At 37.9% G+C, this 25,791-nt stretch overlaps 1 protein-coding gene across 2 annotated transcripts in view; it reads right to left on the minus strand.

The window, feature by feature from the left end:
• astn2 (astrotactin 2) overlaps window positions 1–25,791 on the minus strand; it is a 506,843-nt gene that overhangs the window by 291,531 nt on the left and 189,521 nt on the right. Inside the window, exon 4 of one of the 2 annotated variants that reach the window (XM_079606411.1) lies at window positions 14,793–14,942. The exons of the other annotated variant lie outside the window; for it this stretch is intronic. Within the exon in view, the coding sequence (XP_079462537.1) occupies window positions 14,793–14,942 (150 nt within the window). The remainder of the gene's footprint in view (window positions 1–14,792; window positions 14,943–25,791) is intronic. 2 annotated transcript variants of the gene reach the window in all.

Here is a 25,791-nt window from a genome sequence, read left to right on the forward strand (position 1 = left end):
ATTTTTAATTAAACTTCACTTAGCCAAACTTTAGATGTGTTTTCCCAGGAGGAATGAGCTCAGTGTCTCGCTATGCATCGTCTCTCCTGCTGTCAGTAACATCTTCATGAGGCGTGTGTGTGTGTGTTCTTCCTTCTTCCAGAAGCACTGTTCTGACTCCGTGTGATAAAGTAAAGGCACTCATTAACAATAGTCTTTAGGTTCAGAAAGGCAAAAAGAGAGAGCGGCCACACAGACAGAGAGATTAAACAGATTTTCTCCATGAATGATTAAGAGATTAAGGCGAGTGATCCCCGGGATCAAACAGTCAAAACACACATCAGGAAAGCCCGTGGGAACCTCTCCGCCAAAGACCACACAGAGGCGGATCCAAGAATCCCGGAGACGTCTCTCTAAGCTCGGCAAATGGTAAGAATAGACAAAAAAAAAAAAAAAAAAAATTCTATCAGACTCTTTTGGTAGCATAAACTCCTGAGATGTCTTTGACTCAAACCGCTCAAATGAACACTTTTCTGTCAGCTTCCCTCTCTAATCCTCACTCACCTTCATTACTGTTGCTCAAACAGGGGTATTTGGAGAAAAAGCAAAACCAAAAACGACTGAATTCCCTAAAGCTGTGCTGCTGGATTGAATATTAGATGCAATTATACATGGATCTACTGTATTTTTTGTAGGGGAATGAATACATAGATGAATAGATGAATGAATGAATGAATGAATGAATGAATGAATGAATGAATGAATGAATGAATGAATGAATGAATGAATGAATGAATGAATGAATGAATGAATGAACGAACGAACAAATTAAATAATAGATTAATGAATGAATGAACGAATGAATGAACGGGTGAATGAACGAACGAACGAACGAATGAATCAAAGAACGAATGAATCAGCCATCCATCCGTCCATCCGTCCGTCCATCCATCCATCCATCCATCCATCCATCCCTCTCTCTCTCTCTCTCTCTCTCTCTCTCTCTCTCTCTCTCTCTCTCTCTCTCTCTCTCTCCATGCTGCTTCAAAACCGCTTTAAAAAAGCAAAAATCCCTTGAGGCCCAGACATATAGAGCTCAGAATAGCAAGAAACTCGCTTCATTCAATGAAAACAAACAATCTCTTGTCTGGTGAAGAAGCAGATCTCCTGTCACAAGTCCTGCAGAGTTCCTGTGTTACTGGCTATTGGCCATTTATACATGGCCTATTATACATTATGTTGCACTATTGCATTATACAATATACATATATTGAAGTTTATTGTCAAGTGTTACACTTCCAATTGTGGATGGATGGATGGATGGATGGATGGATGGATGGATGGATGGATGGATGGATGGGTGGATGCATGGATGGATGGATGGATGGATGGATGGACGGACGGACGGACAGATGGTAGATGGATGGATGGATGGATGGGTGGATGGATGGATGGATGGATGGATGGAGGGATAGATGGATGGGTGGACGGACGGACAGATGGTAGATGGATGGATGGATGGGTGGATGCATGGATGGATGGATGGATGGATGGATGGATGGATGGATGGATGGACGGACGGACGGACAGATGGTAGATGGATGGATGGATGGATGGGTGGATGGATGGATGGATGGATGGATGGATGGAGGGATAGATGGATGGGTGGACGGACGGACAGATGGTAGATGGATGGATGGATGGGTGGATGCATGGATGGATGGATGGATGGATGGATGGATGGATGGATGGATGGATGGATGGATGGATGGATGGATGGATGGATGGATGGATGGATGGATGGATGGATGGATGGGTGGATGGATGGATGGATGGATGGATGGATGGATGGATGGATGGATGGATGGATGGATGGATGGATGGATGGATGGATGGACAGACGATATATGGATGGATGGATGGATATGATATAATATGATAGATAGATAGATAGATAGATAGATAGATAGATAGATAGATAGATAGATAGATAGATAGATAGATATATAGAGTGTGCTCATATGTCTTTTATAAGAGAAGTCATGGACAATTTTGAGCATTATTCATTTCTACTGGGATCTGCACATGGTGACTGACAGCCGTAAAGCTCTGAAAGCAATTCAATGATTCCAGAGCAATATTATGATTTCTTGGCAAAGTTTCAATCATTCCTCAGCTAATAAAATACAGATCTGTGTAATAAAGTAACCATAAATCAGGGTTTTTGTCTCTTTGACAGATGGCTGTGAAAATACGAGGTGCTGAGAGACGCAATGGAGTCTGTGTTTATGTTCCATTGAATGCTTGAGTTCTGTCGTTTTCCCAGCATTCAACTGTCGATCGAATCCAGACATTGGCAGTGTGAGCGTCTGGTTCTTGGCAGGCGGTGACCCAGCGGTGCAGATGAAAATCAAAACAAACCTCTGGCTTCTATTGGAGGCTGAAAGCCTCAGTCAGGAGTCATTTGGGATTAAATAACCTCCTCTGTTTGCCTCTTAACACCTAGAGAGTTGATACTCCATTTGAGTCTACATGAACAGCAAAATAAACCATTGAACTGCATAATTTGCTTTGTGTGTACTAATACATTTTGGCAAACATACATTTTAAAGCTTTTTTTGTACAGATACAGTTATGCATACTGATTGGTCAATTCAGCACTGCGGTTTTGTCAAAGCGAACATCCATTCTGCCTTTGCACTATATATAGCAGTGCCACTGGATGCATGTATAAAGGACACTATCATGCATGGCCCTCAGTTTAATATCTCTCTCTTGAATGCAACACGGAAGTGACTTGAACTGCATTCATCGACTGGCTCCAAAAGAGAGTCAATCCCATAGACCCCCATGTTAAAATGGCCAACTTTACAGAAGAAAAAAACATGTTTACAGCCTGGTACAAAAAGGGGTTTTGGTCTATATTGCAAATTTTGCTCTTCATGACAACTGTGAGGCGGGTGAATTATTTTTTTATAACTCATCAGTTTAAATTATATTAAGTTCTGCATAATTAAGGGTGTGGCCACTTGAGTCACAGGTGGATTGCCGCTGATGTGACTACTAGCCGTTTGTCTGCTGTCTGTTAGCGTCACGTCACCTTAGCTAATCCGACTCGCTGCACATGTTCGTTTATCCAGGAGTGACGGGCGGCCAAGATGGCGACGGCCGGCCGGCTCCGCCCACTTTGGGCTTCAAAAATGCTCTTCAGAAACACTACGGGTGACGTCACGGACACTACGCCCATATTTGTTTACAGGCTATGGTTTAAACAAAGAGCAAAATCTCCATTAAGAAACAAGCAGACACGTCCACAGCTCTTCTTCTATTATCTGCACTTTCCTATTTCTACTAATTAGTGCAGCACAATCTGCTCTGTCAAAACAGCATCTTTAGTCCGCAGGTGATCTACATCCAGATGTGGACAGACTGCAGCTGGTTAAGATGACCTGCAGCGCTCTCTCTCTCTCTCTCTCTCTCTCTCTCTCTCTCTCTCTCTCTCTCTCTCTCTCTCTCTCTCTCTCTCTCTCTCTCTCTCTCTCTCTCTCTCTCTCTCTCTCTCTCATGAGAAATGAGGCAGAATATAGTAAAAATCCAGGATTCAGCACCATGGACAGTGTATCAGATTCAGCACCGTGGTCAGCGCATCTCTACAGCTTCAGAGAAAAAATAAGTAGTGATTCCCCAATGTGGATAAACGACTTTTTGGCTAAAACCACTTCTCAGAGAACTACTCTCAGGATATCACTGCCAAGCTACTCCCCATCATCGTCAAAACACTGCAAGGATCAATGTAGGGAACATGAATATTCCTTGGTTTTGGTCGACAACATGAGCCACTACAGCCATGAATACATGCCGTTGCACAAGTGGATGCTGTACACTGGTGGTGTTGAGGAGAGACCCCCTGATATGATTGTAAAGCGCTTTGGGTGTACAGTAGTACATATGAAAGTGATATATAAATGCCTCATTCATTCAATCATTCATTCATTCATTCATTCAATACATGTTAACGCAGGCAGAAAACAAAAGAATTGGAAATATCATCAGCAAAATTGAAATGGCTCAGCGAGCAAGTACTGAACGCAATGAAATATTAGTGTCACTGTCACTTGATGGAGGATCTGGTGAAGAAGCTGTCGAGTTGAAGATGTTGACGATGATAGTTTTGAGAATATGTTTGAGATCGCGAATATGAGCCAGATGCTGATTGTACTGGGGAATGAGCTCTGACGAGGACAGTGATGATGGTATAAAAACATCTGCACAAACTGTACCCTTCCAAGCTCCAAAAGGTGAGTTTTATATTATCACGACCGCTAGAGATCCATCCGTGCTAGATATAGATACACGTTGCTAAAAACCCGAATACATGATAATAATTGGAGAAACATTCATGTATTTAAGGCTTAAGGCTGATATGAAGTTTTGTACACATACCTAACAAGTATGTACCAAGCAATTTCTCTTGGAGCAATATGCACAAAATATGATCTGACAGAAGCCACTGGATTCCGATAATTGCTGGAACCATATTACAATTGCTAATTTTATCTCCCATGACACTTTAGCAAGAACGTGTAATATTCAGAATAGATTGAGACGACTTGCCATAAAAGCAGCCACCTCAGGCCAGGGCCAGTGAAGTCATCATAAGTGGACTACAAATAAAGCTGACAGATTTTATGCTCCAGAATCATGGGTGCACATTGCTGAGCTCTCCGGGTCCCAGCGATGTTTACGGCTCCATCGACTCCTACACCACTCATCAGGTTTATGCGTGTCCTCAAACTTTGATTAACGGCTCGTTTAGGAGAGCGGGCATATTAATGCACCGGGCCGTTCTTTTCTTATTTTCTACAAATGGATGAAACATCAAATGCACTCTGCAAAATGCACTGACAAATATATGACTGACACTCACCAGTAATTGCCTGTGCACTCATTCACACAGCCGAGCTGCATTTGAATAATAATTGTAAGTCTGATTGCTTAGAAAATAAAAGCTCCTCTAAAAGCTGCAATATTTGAGGTGTCACTCGAGAACACTGCTTTGCACACATTTTAATATCCTTTTTTTGCTTGTAATCCTTATACTTACCCTATTAATGCTTGAGTTTGCAAACACCATTAATAAACGTGTTACAGTATTACGCAGTTTCTTTTTTTCTTCTTCTAGGTAATTTTGTCAAGTTAATTTTTTGGATTATTTAGATGTCTTTGGTTGTGTTTATTCCAGCGGGTCGCAGTGATGCTTGTCTTGGCCCTTGAGAACCACAGGGGCCGGAGTGACACTCTCATTATAAACCTGCTGAGACACTCAGAGTCATTGCTCTTGGCTATTTGTGCATGCATATGCACTCTGTGTGTTTGTGTTTGTGTGTGTGCAAACAAACACATGCAAACAAACACACATACAGTAGCCACATTTGCATTTGCTGCTGTCGATAACTTTCCAATAAACTTCAAAACACATGCATTTTCACTAGATGCCACAGACTTTTGAACCCAAGAATGTTCTGTAAATAGAAACATGTTTCTAAAAAGTGTGACTGAGGTTTTGCAGTAACTCTATCTCGCTCACCTCCTTCAGGGCTACAAACAAAACCCTCAACAGCTGTAAATCATACACACACAACCTGTCTGGCGCTCTGAGCTGTAATCACACTCTATTGTCATAAAAAAAGAAAATAAAAAAAGATTGAAATGTGCCTGAGAAACCTGCCTTTCTCTTTCACACATCATCATCACCTCTCCTCTCTCGAAGACTCGCATACGCTCCAAACTTTCATGTTTAAGCTTCAAACTACTCAAATGAACACAGAAGTAGAGCAAGAAGAGATCTCATGTAAGAGGACCTGAGAGAGACGTCTGAACAGATCAAGCCAGACGGTCTAACAGAGGAGAGAGAAACACTGAGATGTAACTAGAGGTATATGCAGATGAGCAGAGCCCAGTCAAGGGAACATTACTTAGTGAAAAAAGAAAAGCACAAGAGAGAAAAACTACAACCATTTTAATCTCTGAACAGCAGCTTTAGTTTCCAGGGTCAAGTATATGCCGACTACACTGAATATTACTCTTTCTTTTATTAATGGTGTTTCAACAGCCAAGAAACACTACAGACATGCATATTAACTCTTTCCCCGCCAGCGTTTTTGAAAAAAAGTTGCCAGTCAGCAACAGCATGTTTGATATTTTCACAAAAACGTCATGGCCCCCAGAATATTTTTGTTTTTATGAATATCAATCTGAACATGCAATATGTGACCCTGGACAACAAAACCAGTCACAAAGTTTTTTTTTATTATTATTGAGATTTATACATTATCTGAAAGCTGAATAAATAAGCTTTCCATTGATGTATGGTGTGTTAGGATAGGACAATATTTGGTCGTGATACAACTATTGAAATTATTGAATCTGAGGATGCAAAGAAATCTAAACATTGAGAAAATCTCCTTTAAAGTTGTGCATTTATGTTCACGATTGTGCTGCATTCACTCACAAAAATACATGTTTTATATATTTACGGTAGGAAATTTACAAAATATCTTTACTTAATATCCTCATGATTTTTGGCATAAAAGAAAAATTGACAATTTTGACCCATAAAATGTATTGTTGGCTATTGCCATTTATAATATACCCGTGCGACGCATAACTGGTTTTGAGATCCAGGGTCACATTTATCAAAATAAAGATACATTTTAAAGACTCTCTGCTTTAAATGTTGTATTCAGCTTCATGCACTCTCTTTTATCAACACTTGAATGTAAGTTTCATGGGAAAAAAAAAGTTTTGTCAAAAACTACATTCAGATCAGATTCAGAACGATGATCAAATCAGTAACAGAGTGAAATGTGCAAAAAGCAACACCTTAAAATCTACACGTTAGAAAATGTGAGAGCGTGATTATAAACACAACACGGCTGTGAAAATGTAATTTCGACTAGAAAGCAAGTATAAGCACACAATGCCTATAAAGCAGCAGCATCCGTTACGATGAAATATCACTGCAGTCATGTGTTGTTCACATACAGCACAAGTCACTTACTAAATGTATTCATAAACCTAGTGCTTTCTCAACAACATAGATCTGTTCAATTCATATTTGATTGTGGGCCTATTTTTCACAGAATCTATTTACTGGCAGCAGAAAAAAATATGCCTGTGTGAAATATATTTCATTTGTCCCTTTACAGTGGCACTGAATTGCACCAGCTTTCATCGGAATTACATGTGGATATAAGCTCAGATCTGAACCCTATGAGCAGCCGTGCTGTTTATATACTGTACGCATATCCTTCTGGAGGACCGTTCACACAAGACCTTTATTCAAATAAATACTTGTTTTAAATTAAATATATAACTATACTTTGCTTACTTTTTTTTTGTACTTGAAAGATAAATATACTTACATCGAGTACACTTGGCTTATACTGACAAGTATAACATATATTTGCCTTGCACTTTTAGATATATTTAAGAAAAGTAAACTTAAAGGGATATTTAACCGCTGGAAAGATGAATGTGTATTTAAATGGGGTAAATGTATTTACTGAGAAAAGCCAGTCAATTTATTTTTGGTTCATGTGGATGAAAGACAGCAATTCCCAGAATGCACTACGCTGCCCTACGAAGCCACTCCTCCCGGTTACAGAGGCCACTCCCCCCGGTTACAGAGGCCACGCCTCCCGGTTACAGAGGCCAGTATCGGAAGAAATGATACAGCTAGGCTACTAGTTGAAAAGACGCTGTTTTATCGTGAGTCTCCGTGACGATTTAGTTGATACATTAATTGAAATACTGATCGGATTTATATTCATTTTGCTGAAAACATGCGACACTCTCTCCTACTACTGGCTGTAGTCTCTCGCCTCTGGCTAATGAAGCCTCTGATGATGATGACGCTAAATGACTATTTTTGCATTATCTGAGGATTTTTTCTAGACAAAAAATACATAAATCTCTCGTCTCAGGGGGACATGAGGGGTAGAAGCACGGTCATTCGAGAATACTACCGGGTTTCTACTGATACAAAACTTTATGCTAATCGGTGAAGCATCCCTTTAAGTATTCTAAGAATACTTTATAAATATAATAATAAAAATAAAAAAGGAAAACTGAACTGTGTACTGAAGGCTTACTACTGTTACTCTTTAACAGTACACTTTTAATTAGATTTTTTAAAGATTGAAATAGCTCATTTATTTATTTATATATTACTACTACATTGATTTTAGTATACTTACATGAAGTATAATTGGGAAATGTACTTGACCATTACATGAGTTTACTTAAAATAAAGTTTACACTTTATTTCGATAGTCAACTTTAGGCATTCAACTTTTACTAAGTAAATTTGCAACTACATGTCGACTAACTGTCATTAGAGTATTAGTAGACTGTAGTAGACTGTTAGGTTAGGGTTAGGGTTAGGTGTTAGGGTTCGAGTTAGGATAATAAGTTGACAAGTTACTTATAGTCAGTATAATATCTGTTAGGAAACCATCAAAATAAAGTGTTATCAGATATTAAGCAGACAGTCTACTAATACTCTAGTGACTGCTAGTTGACATGTAGTTGCAAATCTACTTATAGTTAGTAGAATGTCTAAAGTGGACTATCGAAATAAAGTGTTACTAAAATAAACTTGACTTAGGCTATACTTCTTTTTTGCAAGGAAGAAACATTCGTCTGTGCCCGAAAGCTTATCAATGCTGTCTTCGGAGGATGCATGTGAGGTAGGAGAGGGATCGAGGCACGTCCAAAATCAATGTTATCTTCACTTGCTGTCTCCTGATTTTTGAAAAATTAAACTTCTTTTAATGGCATCTTAAAGCCATATACATCCGTCTCACACAGTTATGGAGAACCGCTGTCCTTCTTCCTCCAACCCCAATCACACATACCTGACCAATCAAATCAAGACCTTCAGGATTACTTCCTAATTACCAGTGTGTTTGATTAGGGTTGGCTGTGAATTACTCAGGCTTGCAGTAGCGGAAAAATATTTAAAATGTGCAGAAATGGAAGGCAATTGTAATGTTCAGGCATTCAGGGAGGCAAATGAGTAGCTATTGTAACTAACAAGGGAACAGCAGCAGGGAAAAACATGAAGTGAACAATGCAACACATTTGGACACACAGATCTTCAAAATAAGAGTCCAAGACAGACACAGGGATCGTGACAGCAATAATGCTTCATCAACACCCACTTAAAACTGCGTCAAAACAAAGATGGACTATCATTAAAGAAATAGTTCACTTATAAATTAAAATTATGTCATCACATACTCACCCTCATGTTGTTTCAAACCTGTATGAGTTTCTTTGTTCTGTTGAACCAAACAGAAGATATTTTGAAGAATCTTGGTAACCAAACGGTTTATGGTAGCCTTTGACTTATTTGGTTTCACTTTATTTTGATGGTTCCTTTAACCCTCTGGGGACGGCAAACGCGCCGGGGCATTTTGCTCTTTTTTTTTTTTACATAGCAGCAAAATAGACTTAAAATACTCCGTCATTTTTGGTCATACAGACTTAAGAAATATGCATTTGTTAATGCTTAACACATGCTTTTTTCTATAAGTAACATTGCACCTACATGTCTACTACCTCTCATTAGAGTATTAGTAGAGTATATGCAGAGTATTAGTAGAGTATTAGTAGAGTATTAGCAGAGTATTAGTAGAGTATTAGTCGAGTATATGCAGAGTATTAGTAGAGTATTAGTAGAGTATTAGTAGAGTATATGCAGAGTATTAGTAGAGTATTAGTAGAGTATTAGTAGAGTATATGCAGAGTATTAGTAGAGTATATGCAGAGTATTAGTAGAGTATATGCAGAGTATTAGTAGAGTATTAGTAGAGTATTAGTAGAGTATTAGTAGAGTATATGCAGAGTATTAGTAGAGTATTAGTAGAGTATTAGTAGAGTATATGCAGAGTATTAGTAGAGTATTAGTAGAGTATTAGTAGAGTATTAGCAGAGTATTAGTAGAGTATATGTAGGCTGGTATAGGGTCTGTTGAAGGACCATCACAATAAAGAGCTATTTGCCGTTATTAAGCTAATACTCTAATGAGAGTTAGTTGACATGTACAGTAATTACTTATAGTCAACAGAATGTTATAAAGGGACCGTCAAAATAAAGTGTCACCTATTTTTTTTCCTACTATGGAAGTCAAAGGACTGTTTGATTACCAAAATTCTTTAAAATATATATATGTATGTGACCCTGGATCACAAAACCAGTCTGGAGCCGCACGGTATATCTGTAGCAATAGCCAACAAAACACAGCATGGGTCAAACTTATTCACTTTTCTTTTATGCCAAAAATCATTAGGATATTAAGTAATGATCATGTTCCATGAAGATATTTTGTACATTTCTTACCTTAAATATGTCAAAATCTTATTTTTGTGAGTGAATGCAGCACAATCGTGAACATAAATGCACAACTTTAAAGGAGATTTTCTCAATGTTTAGATTTTTTGCTCCCTCAGATTCCAGATTTTCAATAGTTGTATCTCGACCAAATATTGTCCTATCCTAACAAACTATACATCAATGGAAAGCTTATTTATTCAGCTTTCAGATAATGTATAAATCTCAATTTGTTTTAAAAAGAGCCCCATAAGACTGGTTTTATGGTCCAGGGTCACATATATTATTTTATGTTCAACAGAAGAAAGAAACACATACAGGTTTGGAACAACATTAGGGTGAGTAAATGATGACAACATTTTTATTTTCAAATGATCTATCCCTTTAAAGACTGATTTCCACATGAAAAAAGACTTACGGAAATGAACGAGAAACATTATCCAAGTTAGGTCAATCTAATTGTCCATCAAATGTTGAGGAGACCAACTATCCAACTATCCAGCTAACATCCACCTGTGGTCTGATTCCTTTCTTCAGCGTGTGACAGAGGCTGTGAATAATTAGTGTCAGGAGTACGAGTGCTCGTGTCAGACCTCTCGGCTTGGACACAGATGGTGTTCTCCCTGCAGACACACGGGTCACGTTAGCATAGCTAATCACTGTCAGAGAGACACTTCATATCTGTGCTGCCAACACACACTTACCACACTGACACCAGCCCAGAACTGTCTCGCTGTCTTGTCATGTTTGGGGAAATTATTCTGACTGAATGGCGTTAAAGATCCACAATGGTAATTGATTGACTCTGAGGGCACACACACAGAAACCTCACGCTGAGCTCAATCAAGCGTATTGAACTCGCACTAGTCTCCTTCCTACATGTCAAGGTATAGTTCATGCAAGACGTTGATTCTGAAATCATTTTCTCACGTCATTCCAAAACTATGCACCAGTTGTCCATAAAACGTATATAAAGTATATTATATAAAAAAATATATATTATAATATATATCTGTGATTGCGTTTAATATAAAATTAAATAAAAGGCTACTTATTTTGATTTTTTGTCTACAATATGACAAATAAGTTTTAAAATTGTACATACAAGTTTCAAAACAAATGAAATTAAAGTATATTTAAATTCATTCAGTCGTACACTTTAAACATATGTCAAAGACAATAGAAGTAATTATTAAATTACATATAAAATATGTATTTAAGTCCTACCTAAGTGGGTCAAAAACATTCTAAAGTTCAAATTGCATTTATTATAAATGTAAACTATAAAAACATTATTATTAATTGCAATTGACTTGCAATTAACATGCAATTAGACTGTAAAAAAAATGTTGGTTTAACTTAAAAAAGCAAGTTACCTTGTTGCCTTAAAAAATTTAGTTTGTTGTAATTAAAATGTAAGTTAATACAATGAAGAAGAATGGTTTAATAAACAGAAACTCAAAATAGTATGTTATCTTCACACATTAGTTATCAAAGTTGATATGACAAAAGATAAAAAGTTGTGATAACAATTTCACTAATTCACTTTCACCTTCACTTTCAAAATCTGTCAGCACATGCTTCATATGAATGATCTACTTTAATTGTATTTTATGATGCTCTTTTATCAGTTTTTTTGGAACAAAATGAGCGTGAGAAGGTTGAAATATTCATTTACACCATTTGCACAATCCTCAAGAACTTCAAAACCAATCAAGTGTGTTCCAGGCTGGCATCTCTGACCACCACACTGGCATAAGCAGCTCCCCTCCCTCAACCTTCCCGAGTCCTAATCTACTTAAGAGAGCAAGCCCGCGTGTAAATCCATGCAAATGTGCGGCGGGGATTGTGTGGAAGGCAAAATCACCAGCCATGAGAGAAAAACTGAATTTCTCGACACAAAATGCAGCGTCAGGCACAGAGGTATTACAGTATCACACTGACCGTAATATTTGACTGTGCATTTGATTCATTTGGTTCCTTTTTATTTCTGGAAAGGCCTAATCTATGTAGCGTCACGATGGATTCTCACTTCCTCTCGGTTTAATTGAGTTCTCTGCGCCAGAGTTCGTCCCATTAGCTTGTTTGTTATCCTCAGTGGATGCAGAGAAGGAAAAAAAAAAGAAGAGTTTTGTGCTAAAGGCAATCATTTTTGTGGGCAACAATTAAAGGTCCAGCAAAGATTTTATTTCAAAGAGCCCAAGAAAGTGAGCCGGTGCGGTGAGGAGTTTAAAAATCAAGGCTAATATGGATTCTGTCCACGCTTCTCTATGTTAGCGGCCCGACCCGGCACACTACGCACTCGCTCGGGTTTAATCTCAGGGTGGAGACCGGCGCTGGTAAATTGTGGCTGAGCGCTGAGGCTAATGGGATGGGATGTTTTTAAGCTCTGACCTGATTGGGCGTCAGTGGCGTGTTGTGAATTTATGAAACGATGAGGCAAAGTCTCTTCTGTGTTTTTTTTTTTTTTTTAGTTCAATGCATATTTATGTTTTAATTTGATGTTTACACCGTGTTAATGGATCTGAGCATACTTAACGGAAATGGAAAATTGTGAAATGACAAGTTTTTTGGACATAATCACATACTATACTTAATTACTGTACGCAATTATATATAAAGATATATTTAAGTCCTACTTATGTGGGTCAAAAACACTCAGATGATTACATTTACTACAAATGCAAACTAATTCATTTTCATTTAATTGCAATTCATATGGAATTAAGTGTCCAAAAAGATTATATCCAGTTCACGCACATTTATTTTAAAGTATTGTAGTACTTATTTTCCACAAGATCATACTTAAAGTATGTCAGCATGCTTCATATGAACTACTTTGTATTTGTATTATGATCTTTTAACACCATTTACATTATACTATCAAAAGAAATACAATTTGTCTAGTTTAGGGTCCAATTCTCAGTATTAACTACTTGCTTATTAGCATGCATATTAATATAATTTTATTGGTTGTTTATTAGTACTTATAAAGCACATAATAATGCCTTATTCTGCATGACCATATTCTACATCCCTTAATCCAGCCATAAACTTTATAATTACCTTACTAACTATTAATGAGCAGTAATTAGGAGTTTATTGAGGTTGAAGTTAATAGTTAGTAAAGAGTGAGAATTGGACCATAAAATAAAGTGTCACCATAGCTTATGATATTTATTAAAACAAAATCAAGCTTAAAAAACATGTTTTGTGTTCTACTTTTCTGATCATAATTCACCAGATACTCATACATACGGGTGTCATGACAGAGAGACAGATGTCTAATTTAACTAAACAGTTCGTTCACAGATCAAGCTAATTTTGGTTTTAACATGTGGTTAAGTTTGTAATTGGTTTGTCTGTCTCCACCAGTTTGACTCACTCCAGCTGATGTGCACTGTAGTGAAATCTGCAAGGGTAATGAGCCGGTCTCAGTGTGATGGAGGCCTTCTCACCTGTGTGTCTGTGTGTATTTCCTCATTCACATTCACAGCACACACAACGAGAGACGCTGCTCTCTCTGAAACACTCACTGCTGGACAGTGTCGATTCAGAAAATAAGCTCTTAACCCGGTAAAGCCTGACATATGAAATAAACGTCAGAAAATGGCATTTGTTTGGAATGGAACCGTTTAGAAAAACTATATATATAAAAAATGCTGGGTTGATTCAACCCATGTTTGGGTCAAATATGGACAAACCTAACCATTGGTTTACATTTTTTTATTAAATGTTTAACTCAACGGTTGGGTTTGTCCATATTTGACCCAAACATGGGTTGAAACAACCCAACATTGTTTGTATTTATTTTTAATTTATTTCAGTGTAGGTTATACACGTGAAACTCGAAAAACTTGAATATCGTGCAAAAGTTCATTTATTTCAATATTCAACATAAAATGTGAAACTAATATATTATATAGACTCATTACATGCAAAGTGAGATATTGCTAGCCTTTATTTGTTATAATTTTGATGATTATGGCTTACAGCTTATGAAACCCCAAATATTGAATATAGAATATTGTGAAAATGTTTTCATAAGCTGTAAGCCATAATCATCAAAATTATAACAAAAAAAAGGCTTGTATTTATATATATATATATAAACCTCATGTTCACCTCATTTCAGGCATTTTACCAAAAACGCATTGACTTCAGGACGATGTAACCGGAAGTTGAAAACAAATAATTTATTTAAAGGTTTTAGGATTCATCCCCGCAGCGCTCTATTGGTTATTTCGTGGATGTCAAAATTGTATTATTAAAGAGCAACCTCATCCTTCCCTTCTTAGTGCACTAGGTTTGGGAACCGATCTAACAGCGATACGCCAATGAAACACATGTGAGAAATCTACTCGGTTACAACAAGAGCTTTTGGTTTGTGTGTGTCATTGGGTCAGTGCATTGCAAACCTCTGGTGTGAGTTTGTCCTCTCTTCCGGCCAGTGGAGGAGCTGTGTGTAACGTTCTGGAAGTGTGTTATCTCCATAGTGGTGTTGGTCCGGAAACTCTCTTTAAACCTCTGCATCAGCGCCTCTACGCTCTCTTGATCGGGGTCCATTGCTGAAACACACACACACAAGCCTGTGAGACACACACCTCTGCTGAAAGGCGTTAGAGGGCAGCGCATGATTTACTACATGCTGAAAATGCTGTAGTCATGGTTATCTATTCCTGTGTATAAAAAAAAAAAAGAGAGAAGATAAATGACGTAAAGGGCGTGAGATGATTTACTCAGTAAACGGTTTGTCCTTAAAAGAGAAACGAGGACATATGAGTTATGCACAATCTCCAGAACTTCATTTATCCTGTCTTTAACACACTCTCCTTTCCCGTCCACTGTCTTATCTCTCCACATCACCTCTCCGCTCGTCTCATGAACAGCACACGCTGCGATGCATTTTGGAGAGAAGGCTAAAGAGACGTGGACTCTGAAAAAGTGCAGGTCACGAGGGAAGAGTAGTTCCTCTTCAGCAGTTTGTGAAAGTTTTGTTCTCGCCATGAGAGTAAAAGCTGTAGTGTGCTATGATAATCCTGAGATGGTTTCCTCATGAAGGTTCAGCAGTAACAATGTCCAAAATGTCCAAAATGAACTTTACAGTGGCAGTGAGTGAATTGAACTACCTGGTCAATAGTATGTGGAGAGCCTTGACCACATTTACTGACCCTTTAATTTCAAAACCAAGGCCAGTGAGATGCTATAACTTCCAGTGGATGTTGGAACATGGATACATTCGGATGCAGTATAGCATCAATGAGGTGCACTTAAAGGCACACCGCTGAACTTTTGGCCACTAGGGGCGCTAGACCTGTAACTTTCACGTCTAGCGCCCCTAGTGGCCACAAGCGCCGCAGCACTGTCGCTAAAGTCAAGAAGACATCCACGACCCCTCTCGCGATTTCTCTTTCTTGCCTCCTCAGAAGCAGTTTTAAACTTTTTCCTTGCCTCAGCCATGGCCAGGAGTCGAGCAGGCGGAAAAATAGTAGCAAAAGCGTTAGCTCCTTGAGTACATCAGAGCTTGTGGTCACGTGACGGCCGTAAAGTGATTCGTTCTCCAGGCATTCTCCAGGTCACATGACCTGACCAAAGACGGTGCGTCTTCCCCCAACTTACATAGGCGGTATATCAAGAGGACAGCCCCGCCCGGAGCATTGATAGTGTCAAACGCTGTATATTGGCCTGAGGAATCATTTAAAATAACTCATATGCTTCAACTCTTTAGGTCACAAAGTCCGCGGTGTGCCTTTAAGTGTGTTAAGAAACATAGTTATGAAAGTCTACTCTCTTTAAGTGCACTCAAGTGGCCTTTTATTTCATTAGTATTATATTATCTGCAAGTACAGTTCTTTAAAAATATACTTTTGAGATTGGAAGTACGCTACGAGTGCACATTCAATACAACCAAGTGCGTTTCTTTTTCCCTTCATTGACGCACCCCATTGTACAAAGCCTGTATGCTTTATTTTGTTAATCTGTGTAGATTTAAACAGTTAAACCCATAGATCAAAAGGGGGTCTTGGATGTAAACCTTTATTTTGCATTATTTTAGACTCGCTATTAGGAGTCACTATTACTCTTGCTATTCGAGTAGAGCCATGTGATGTTACAGGCCAAAAGGAGAGTAACTTCATTTTATTGACTTGCCAAAAAATCCACGCAGATGGAGCGCATCCAGCAACCTTCACATGTGTGTGTGTTGTTGTAGTTTCACTGCAAGATTTGAGTAAACGTCTTGGCCCCCCGTTTGTAAACCAAGAGCACTTCCAGACGGGGGGCCGAAGGAAAGATGGGCAAGCGTGGTGCGATGCTCACAGCCCTGCAATGTTAGTATTATATTTCCAACTGGCAGTAAAACAGACTCCCTCAGGGGACACCGCTGACCCATCTGAACATGTTCTGGCCCATTTGCACCACAGCAGAGGCATAATATATAAAAATAAACTTCCCTCTTATTGTGTGCGCCAGGAGTGGGAGGAGGTGAAACCGAGAGATGGAGTGGGATGAGATGCCTCAAAAAGTCGCAAACAATTTATCTCCCACTTCCATTACAAAGACCCATCGCTACTCCCAGCGGCCGGTGCTGCATCACAACTTCAATTAACTTGAGATATGTAGAGGCCGCTCTCTCGGCACAGGCGTAATGGCTCTGGACAGGGGCGATTTCCCCCCGCACCGTGAGGCTTTATGTTGAAGGCCCCCTGACGAAGACGTTCGCAGAAGGATGAAGCCGTGTCCCTGTAGTGAGAGACTGGTTATTTATTTTACTGGGTTTCACTGGTGTGCGCCATTCTGTCTAATTAGCAGCTGCTTGTTTAATGTACGTGTCACACTCATGTGTGGATCCTGTTCACAGACACTAGATCAGTGTGGAAAACAATCTGATCACTGCAGAATAAGTCATCTGGTGTTTTTCTTTTGAGTGAGGAACAAGGATAGAGAGGAGTGTCTACAGCCATAAAGTTCCAGTCATATTTAATGTTTTTTGGCAAATTTGTTAATTACAAAAGGAATCTATGCAATCAAGAATTGTGCGCACGCACACACACACACACACACACACACACACACACACACACACACACACACACACACACACACACACACACACACACACACACACACACACACACACACACAGGCATTTAAAGGCAGTTTAATATTTATGTTCTGTATCACTGTGTTGTGTTTATTTCCATTTTTTCTGTTTAGAAAACAAATGAGCCTTTACATCTCCGTTGTAAATGCTATACTTTAGATGAGCTCACAGAAATAGTTTACTATTAGCGATTTGCTAAGTTCGACAAACATCACCATGATTTTGAGGCGGAGGCCGGGGAAAAGTGTCTTCATTGCAGAGAGATCTCAGGACTGGCGGGAGCATATCGTCTTTAAATATTGGCTTTAACGAGGAGCAGTGGTTCCGAAATTTTAGGATGAGCTAAAAACATATGTTGTGTCAACGTTTGTCCACATTCCTCTCCTACGACGACACAACGTTTTGTCGGTCATCCGTCCCTTTGTAGATGCGCGTCGGGGTTTCTCTCGTCATTAAACCGCGAAAGACGTCGCCTAATGCCTCAGAAAATCCGATCTGCCTGTTTACATGACAGTCGCATTGGTCACACATATCTGATTTATTTCCACATATGAATGAGGCCCGAAACCCATCTCGAAATATCCGTATGCATGCGTTTTTTTCCTGTTTACATAAGAACATAGAACACATCCGATCTGTATCACATATGAGCAAAAAAATCGGAATTGGGTCACATTTCACTGACAGTCACTTCTCAAGTTAACACAAATTGGGTAAGTTGGCAATTGGCCATTGGGTAAGTTGTGTCATAAGGGAGGCCCACTGTCTTAGACTTGGAAAACCCCTGCTATAGAGCAATATGTGTTCAACCAAAAACCTTTTGACACACACCAATCATGAGCTCCAGAATTATAAATGCTCATGTTTATGAAGAACTACTTAGAATGATTCTGATTTCAAGAGATCCACCGTTACCACAGAAATGCAAATTGCGGCAAAATAGTGAAGGCCAATTCCCATGAAGCATTGCAAATGACATAAAACGTTCTCCTTACTCTTTCAAACTACATCTATATGTATATGCAACACCACACTATCGATCATGCTGTCCTGAGGATCAGCACAGCTGTGATTTGGCCACTCAATAGCGGTGGAAAAAAAAATATTGATGTAACTTTTGCAATTCTTTTTATGATTTAGATTTATTTTATTCTACAATCAATATAATTCATATTCAATTGCTTTATTTTAGTCTTTGATTATAGACGAGGTGGAGAGAAGTTACTGCATATACTGTACTGTGAAAAGGCCAAATCTTAAAAAAAAAATACTTTTGTAGTTAGGCTCGGCTCGGTTTGCTTTTCCACTGCAGTTTAGAACCACTTCAAAGTGCCTGGGATTATAGACTGATTATATATATATATATATATATATATATATAGATTGCCGCCTCTACTGCCGTGACATCATTGTAAACACGACACAAACAAATGCACAGGAGGGTTTAGTGTCCCTGGCGGTGACGATTCTCTTTGACCAATCAGTGATCTGCAGTGTTTACACTTCACATTTTAGTGTCGGCACGGCTCGCTTGGAACCTCAACCAAGGTTTAACTATTTAAGTGAGCCGTACCATGCAGTGGAAAAGTGCCTTATGAGACAGATGTATATGGTCATACCACCCAAAACTAATTCTATTGGACATTTTATTGACACTCTTAAATGCAGTGAAGTCCAAGGATTTCTAATGACCATTGTGTATTACCGTACTGATCGACGATCCTGAAAGAAACAAAAAATTAAAAATATATTATATATATTTTTTTTTTTGGAAATGTGAATCTTCATACACATTATTTTATACATACTATGAAAGCTGAATAAATAATATTTCCATTGATGTGTGGTGTGTTAGGATAGGACAATATTTGGTCGAGACACAACTATTGAAAATCTGGAATCTGAGGATGCAAAAAATCGAACCATTGAGAAAATCTCCTTTAAAGTTGTGCATTTATGTTCACGATTGTGCTGCATTCACTCACAAAAATACATGTTTTATATATTTACGGTAGGAAATTACGGTACAAAATATCTTCATGGATCATGATCTTTACTTAATATGCTAATGATTTTTGGCATAAAATAAAAATGGATCATTTTGACCCATACAATGTATAGTTGCTATTGCCACAGATATACCCGTGCGACTCCAGACTGGGTTTGTGATCCAGAGTTTCATAGTCTGTATAATTGTATTATTATTATTTATTTATTTTTTCGCATGGTATAATGTCACTATAGGCCTACTTGTAGAATCACAATTTTTTCTAATCACACATATCGATTTGGCACCCAAGTACCGCAGTAGTAATGATTCGGGAGATAAGTGTATCATCCTATTCCTACAGAATATGTCATGCCATTTGCAGTGCATCATGGGATTAGAAGTTCATTCACTTTTGTTCTGATTATCATGACACACGCACACACACACATGATTTTCCTCTGAAGCAATTGTCAAAAAAATTGCTATTAAATTTCACAAATAACAACAAAACACATTGCAAGTATAGCACAGTGAATTAAATTTGACATTTTGAAGTAGAAAGACACTTTAAAATAATGGTCCAGAACACTAATAGTTCTTGAAGAGTAACTAGGTAACACTTGAGTAATTAATTATGAATGTTATGACCATGTTCAGAGTAAAACGTCTGAGACACGTTAATGTTGTGATTAGCAAATCCTTGGTAATTCTCTATAATTTGTCATTGTTAGATATTGGTTCTTAATGAGGCTAATCTCATTCAGTAATTAATGATTGCCTAATTACAAACTATCTCAGTGCTAAATTAGCTATTTCGAACATCACTAGTTAATCTTGTTTCTGTAGTAGATGAAGTGTTAATGTAGCATTACTCGTTTGGCATGCATTACATCTTGCAAGACATCTTGTCTAACATTAGTGGACTTTACAGAATATAGTGTATTGTTTTATATTTTGTATTAAATTATAGTGTAATCAGGGATCAATAAAGAAAAAAAAAAACATTTAGAGGTTAGCCATGATATTAAACTAGGTTTGGCTTACCTTATTACCTAATTTACCCTATTCAACTAATTAAATTTAATTGTGCAAACTCATTGCCTTAATTTAAATAAGTAAGCATAACTTAATCCATTTAAGTTTTGTCAACTTAATTCTATCAGTGATCTGAGGAAGTGTACTCCCATTGCGGCATGAATAAATTAATTGCTTTGTTTTACTATTTTTGGCTTTATTTACAATTGTATTTGCTATCGTTATTGGGGTTATACTGACAAGAGACAGCAAATAAAATTGTAACGGTCTAATTAATTAACAAAAAAAAAAAATTTGTTACCATTGTTGTGGTTTGCATGCTGAAGTCTGCGTTTGACTCAAGAAAAATAACAAGATATTGTCACAAATATAGAGGGATTATATCAACCCAATTAAAAGTTTATACCATAATTGTTAGCAATAAAACGTTAAAAGATCATTATTATACATTAAAGTTATGTTATATATCATTAATACATTCATTCAAAACAATGACTTAATTTAAGTATAAATATATATAATATTTATTAGTTCACTTCCTTTGAAATCAAACAACTGCGATTTCATCAATTGGAAGAGAATTACAATAATATAAATGACGTTCCAAATGCCCAACCAAAGGGAACACTAATCACAATAACGGTGAGAAATTGTAGGATATCAACATGAATTTATGAAGTCAACTTATGTGACGTTCTCTCAAATTTTTTTTGTTTTATTGACAATAACATTCCAGGTTACTGTAAAATGAACGATGACTGCAGAAGTGGAAGCAATAAGTGAAAGGAATTGCCCCGCCTCAAAAACCATTTGTCCCGCCTGTATTTTTGCTTTGGCAAAATGGTCCTCAAACCAGTCAAGCACTGTTTACTTGTGTTTTCTGAGCGACAAAGGCATAGCTTGCAAACAGTACAGATTACTAAAATATTTTAAGTAAGATCAACAAATTATTGGACATTAAGTAAAGTTAACTAAAAAAATCTTACTGTGCGTTCACACCGGACGCGAATAGCGCGTCAAATTCGCGCCTGCCGCGTCTAGTTATACGCTTAATCACTTTGTGTCCATTCATAAAAACATAAATTTGAAGCGGAATTTATGTGCGTCAAATGCGTGAATGCACAAAAAGCACTACATAAATCATTCGCGCTTAACGCGCCAGACGCTCAATTCGCGCAAACTTGACGTGCAAATTCGCGTCTACCGCGCCGCACTCTACGCCTCATTCGCGCCGCAGTAAGTTTTTACGCGCGTAACGCGTCTTTGCATTGACTTAAACATTGAAATCATTCGTGCCTGACGTGCTATTCGCGTCCGGTGTGAACGCACCATTAGTAATAACAAAGTTAGATTTTACAGTGTATTACCTCCACATCATCAGTCATCCAAACGCCTTTTCTTTTTTTCCAGCCTAGTTACCTAACAATGACGGACCATACTTTATAAGTGTAACCAAAATACTTTTAGAGCCAAAGCATTGGACAAAGGTGCCGGTCACTGTCACGCTCTCAGAGAGCAAAGTGTGGTAAAGGCAGTAATGCTCAGTATTCCCGGTCGGGTCTTTGACTGTGCTCATGGCTAATCCAGCCACAGCTAACCAAACAAATCGAGACTGAGCCGGATCCACTTAAGACCCGACCTGCCATGACTGAGAAGTACAGGTTAACTGCTCCATGCATATTTCATGTCCGCGGCCCGTGTTTGTTCTGTGGGGAGTTGGAGATGAAATCTTTAAGAGTCTGCGCTCCTCAGACGCCCATCCTTCATCCCTGATGGTTTGCTGTGTGTCCGTCTTGTTCGTGCGGTGACAGTTTATTGATTGGGTGCTTATACATGCAATCAGTTGCCTTTCCAGGGCCATCCCATCATTTGTGTTTAAATGGGATTTGGGGGTTTAGTTGGCCGTTGTTCTAAATGTCCACTCGTGAAATCATTCACGACGGCCGAGATAGGACAATTTGTTCAGCCGACTCAATTCTTACTCAACGTGGATCAATAAAACGTACAACTTTTGTTGTACTGCACAAAAACAACACTGATGTTGAAAATGACAAAATATTCACAGAGCCATTAACCAGGCCAGCGTGTAAACAGAATCTGGCGCTTGTGTCCCAGTTCAGTGAGTAACCTGAAGAAATCGTCTCGAATGATTTACTCTTATACTGTGCATCTTTAGAGACACACAGAGTCTGAACTGGGTCGTCCGGCACCCCGTGACTGTCTGGACTCCTCTGTGATATTGATCACACATCACGACTGGCACAAACCGAGACACAATCACTGCTACGCCCTGCTTGAGGCTGGGATACACTACATGATTTATATCTCGATTTACAGCCGACATAATTTGCTGAAAGTCTGAGCCAGCGTGCAGAACAGTCGGGAGTTAACAGATTTCACAGAAAATAGTGCTGAGATTATAGAAATAGAAATAGAAGTAGTGTAGACAGCATCACGGATTATAATGGGTTTTTCATTTGCTTTTGTCGCATCATCCGTTTAATGTACGATGATCAGTTTAAATATGTAACCCTTCACAGAGTCCGCAAGTGTATGATGTCTACAGTAAAGTTCAAAATCTGATTTAAAACGTTGTGTAGTGCATTCCAGCTTTTACTTTGTAAACATACCGTATTTTCCGGACTATAAGTCGCTCTGGAGTATAAGTCGCATCAGTCAAAAAATGTGTCATGAAGAGTAAAAAAACATATATAAGTCGCACTGGACTGTAAGTCGCATTTATTTAGAAATGTATTTCACAAAATCCAAGACCAAGAACAGACATTTAATCTGGAAAGGCAAGTTATTCAGCTCCACAACAGCACACAGAACAACAGGCTGAATAGTGTCCGGTGTGTTAGCGTAACACATTAACAGTTATTCAGCTGCACAACAGCATAAAGAACATAAATCTGGGAGGTTGAATAGCCTAAATTAACATTAGCCAGCGAGTCCAACAAGCAAGTTACCGGTCAGCAAGATCACCAAGCTCCCGATCTCATTCCTCAACACTGAATCCATTGAGTTCTTCCTCGGTGTCGCTTCTGAACAACTCCGCTAACTAGAGCGCCCTCTCGCGGCTGTAGACGGTAATGTTTTATATTGGTTCATCTCAGTCAGTATGAATTAATTTTGATATATAAGTCGCACCTGACTATAATTTGCAGGACCAGCCAAACTATGAAAAAAAGTCCGGAAAATACGGTAAGTGAATTATTTAAAACATGAACACCTCGACCATTCTTGCGCTTTTCATGTAGGTTCTTTATGCATAAAAAATGTATGGTAAAAGTTTACAAAAAGTATGTGTTGACATTAGATAGCTACATTTACATTTATTAATAGGAACTGACAATGAGCAATTCTTTTAAAGCATGCTTCTTAGTTAGTATTAAAGGGTTAGTTATACCAAAATTACAATTCTGTCATCATTTACTCACACTTGTGTCGTTCCGAACCCGCAACACTTTCCTTCATCTTTAAAGCACAAATGAAGATATTTTTAATGGAATCTGAGAGATTTCTGTCTCTCCATTTAAAGTCTATTCATTCAAAACTCTGACGGTTCAAAACATTCATAACAGAAATGCATATGAATTGAGGGGTTTAATCCAAGCCTTCTGAAGAGACACGTCGCTTTATATCATGAACAGGCTTTTATTCTTGGACTAAACCATCCGATTCATACATGTTTATTTAACGATCTCTTTATGAACATTTTAAAGCATCTGAGGCTTTCATTGCAGGGACATCAATACATCAGATTTCATTAAAAACAAAAGTATTACGAGTTTGGAACGACATGCGGGTGAGTAATTAATGACAGAATTAAAATGTATCCCTTTTATTTCAACATTTACTAATACATTATTAAAATCAAAAGTTGTATCTGTTAATATTATTTAATAAACCTGAGCTAACATCAACTAACAATGAATGGTTCTATTAACTTTATTAACTCTTCTGTAACAAATGTATTGCTTATTGTTAGTTAATCATATTCCTAACGCTACTAATTCAGCCTTATTGTAAAGTGTCACCAAATACAAAAAACAAATGAGTGTTGAAATACACGGAAGTCTTTAAACAGACAGAGTGAGATTAACAGCAAGAGACTCCTTCATCTTCTTAACTGCTGCCACCGGGAAATGAAGAAAGAAGCATGCATGGGTTTGAAAAAGAGATCTCTCAAGAAGATGAACAACTTAATATCAGAAAGAAGTACGAGCAAGCCTGCTTTTTATCTAAGACAAGATACATATTTTATCTGCCCTGCCTAGCCAGAAACAGCAGGAGTTCAGGAACACACGGAATAAAGGAGAAAAGCTGCATTTTCAGCATCATTACTCCAGTCTTCAGTGTCACATGATCCGCCAGAAATCACTCTAATATAATGATTTAATGCTCAAGAAACATTTTTTTGATTATTATCATGGTTGAAAACAGTTGAGCTGCATCATTTTTTTCAGGATTCTCAACGAGAATAGAAATAATAGACTGAATGCATGCTTAGAAGATGACAATACACATCAGTTTGCATTTTAGTCTAATCAAAATATATTCATATGACGTGATCTTGAAAAACATTGAACTAAAAACAGAGTTTTAGACTTATCTTCAGATTTAAAAAATAACACTGTCAGACATGTGGTTTTAGCTGCACTGCATTTCTAGATTGATACAATGCCATTTTAAATATTATTTTCATAAAGATATTTCATAAAAATAAAATTTTACATAACTTTACACAACTTTGCAGCTATTTATAACAATTGTTTTTCATTATGACAATAATTAATTCTAAATTTACAATAAACTGCCAAGTTTCAAATGACCCTACTTGTGCTTTTAGTGCAAAGGGTTCATGAACTGTGTCTGGTTTAGTTTAGGTATGCCATTTCTGGGGATTTTTCCAAGTGGCTAACAGGTTAAAAGAAAAGCATTTATTTTAAATACAGTAGAAACGGCGCTTTTGCTCGGTTTAATGCATTTTTTATGTATTTGTTTATTCAAATTTCACTCTTTTGAACATATTTCTTTCAAAAATATTCATTATGTCAGTCAGTACGGGTTTTACACGGCTTGATTTTGTTTGTTTCGGACCCCTGTCATGCTGTCGAAGATGACATCTTTAACCCTTTAACTGTCACTGTCCCGTATACGGGACACCTACGTTTACCTCACTATATTACAATTAAATCCTAAATTAATCATGACAAACTATATATTGTTGGAAAAGTCTAAGACTCCTTAATAGATATTTCAGCACTGTTTTTTGTTACAAATTATG

Source organism: Phoxinus phoxinus (assembly GCF_949152265.1).
Source record: "Phoxinus phoxinus genome assembly, chromosome: 3".
Classification (NCBI taxonomy): Eukaryota; Metazoa; Chordata; class Actinopteri; order Cypriniformes; family Leuciscidae; genus Phoxinus; species Phoxinus phoxinus.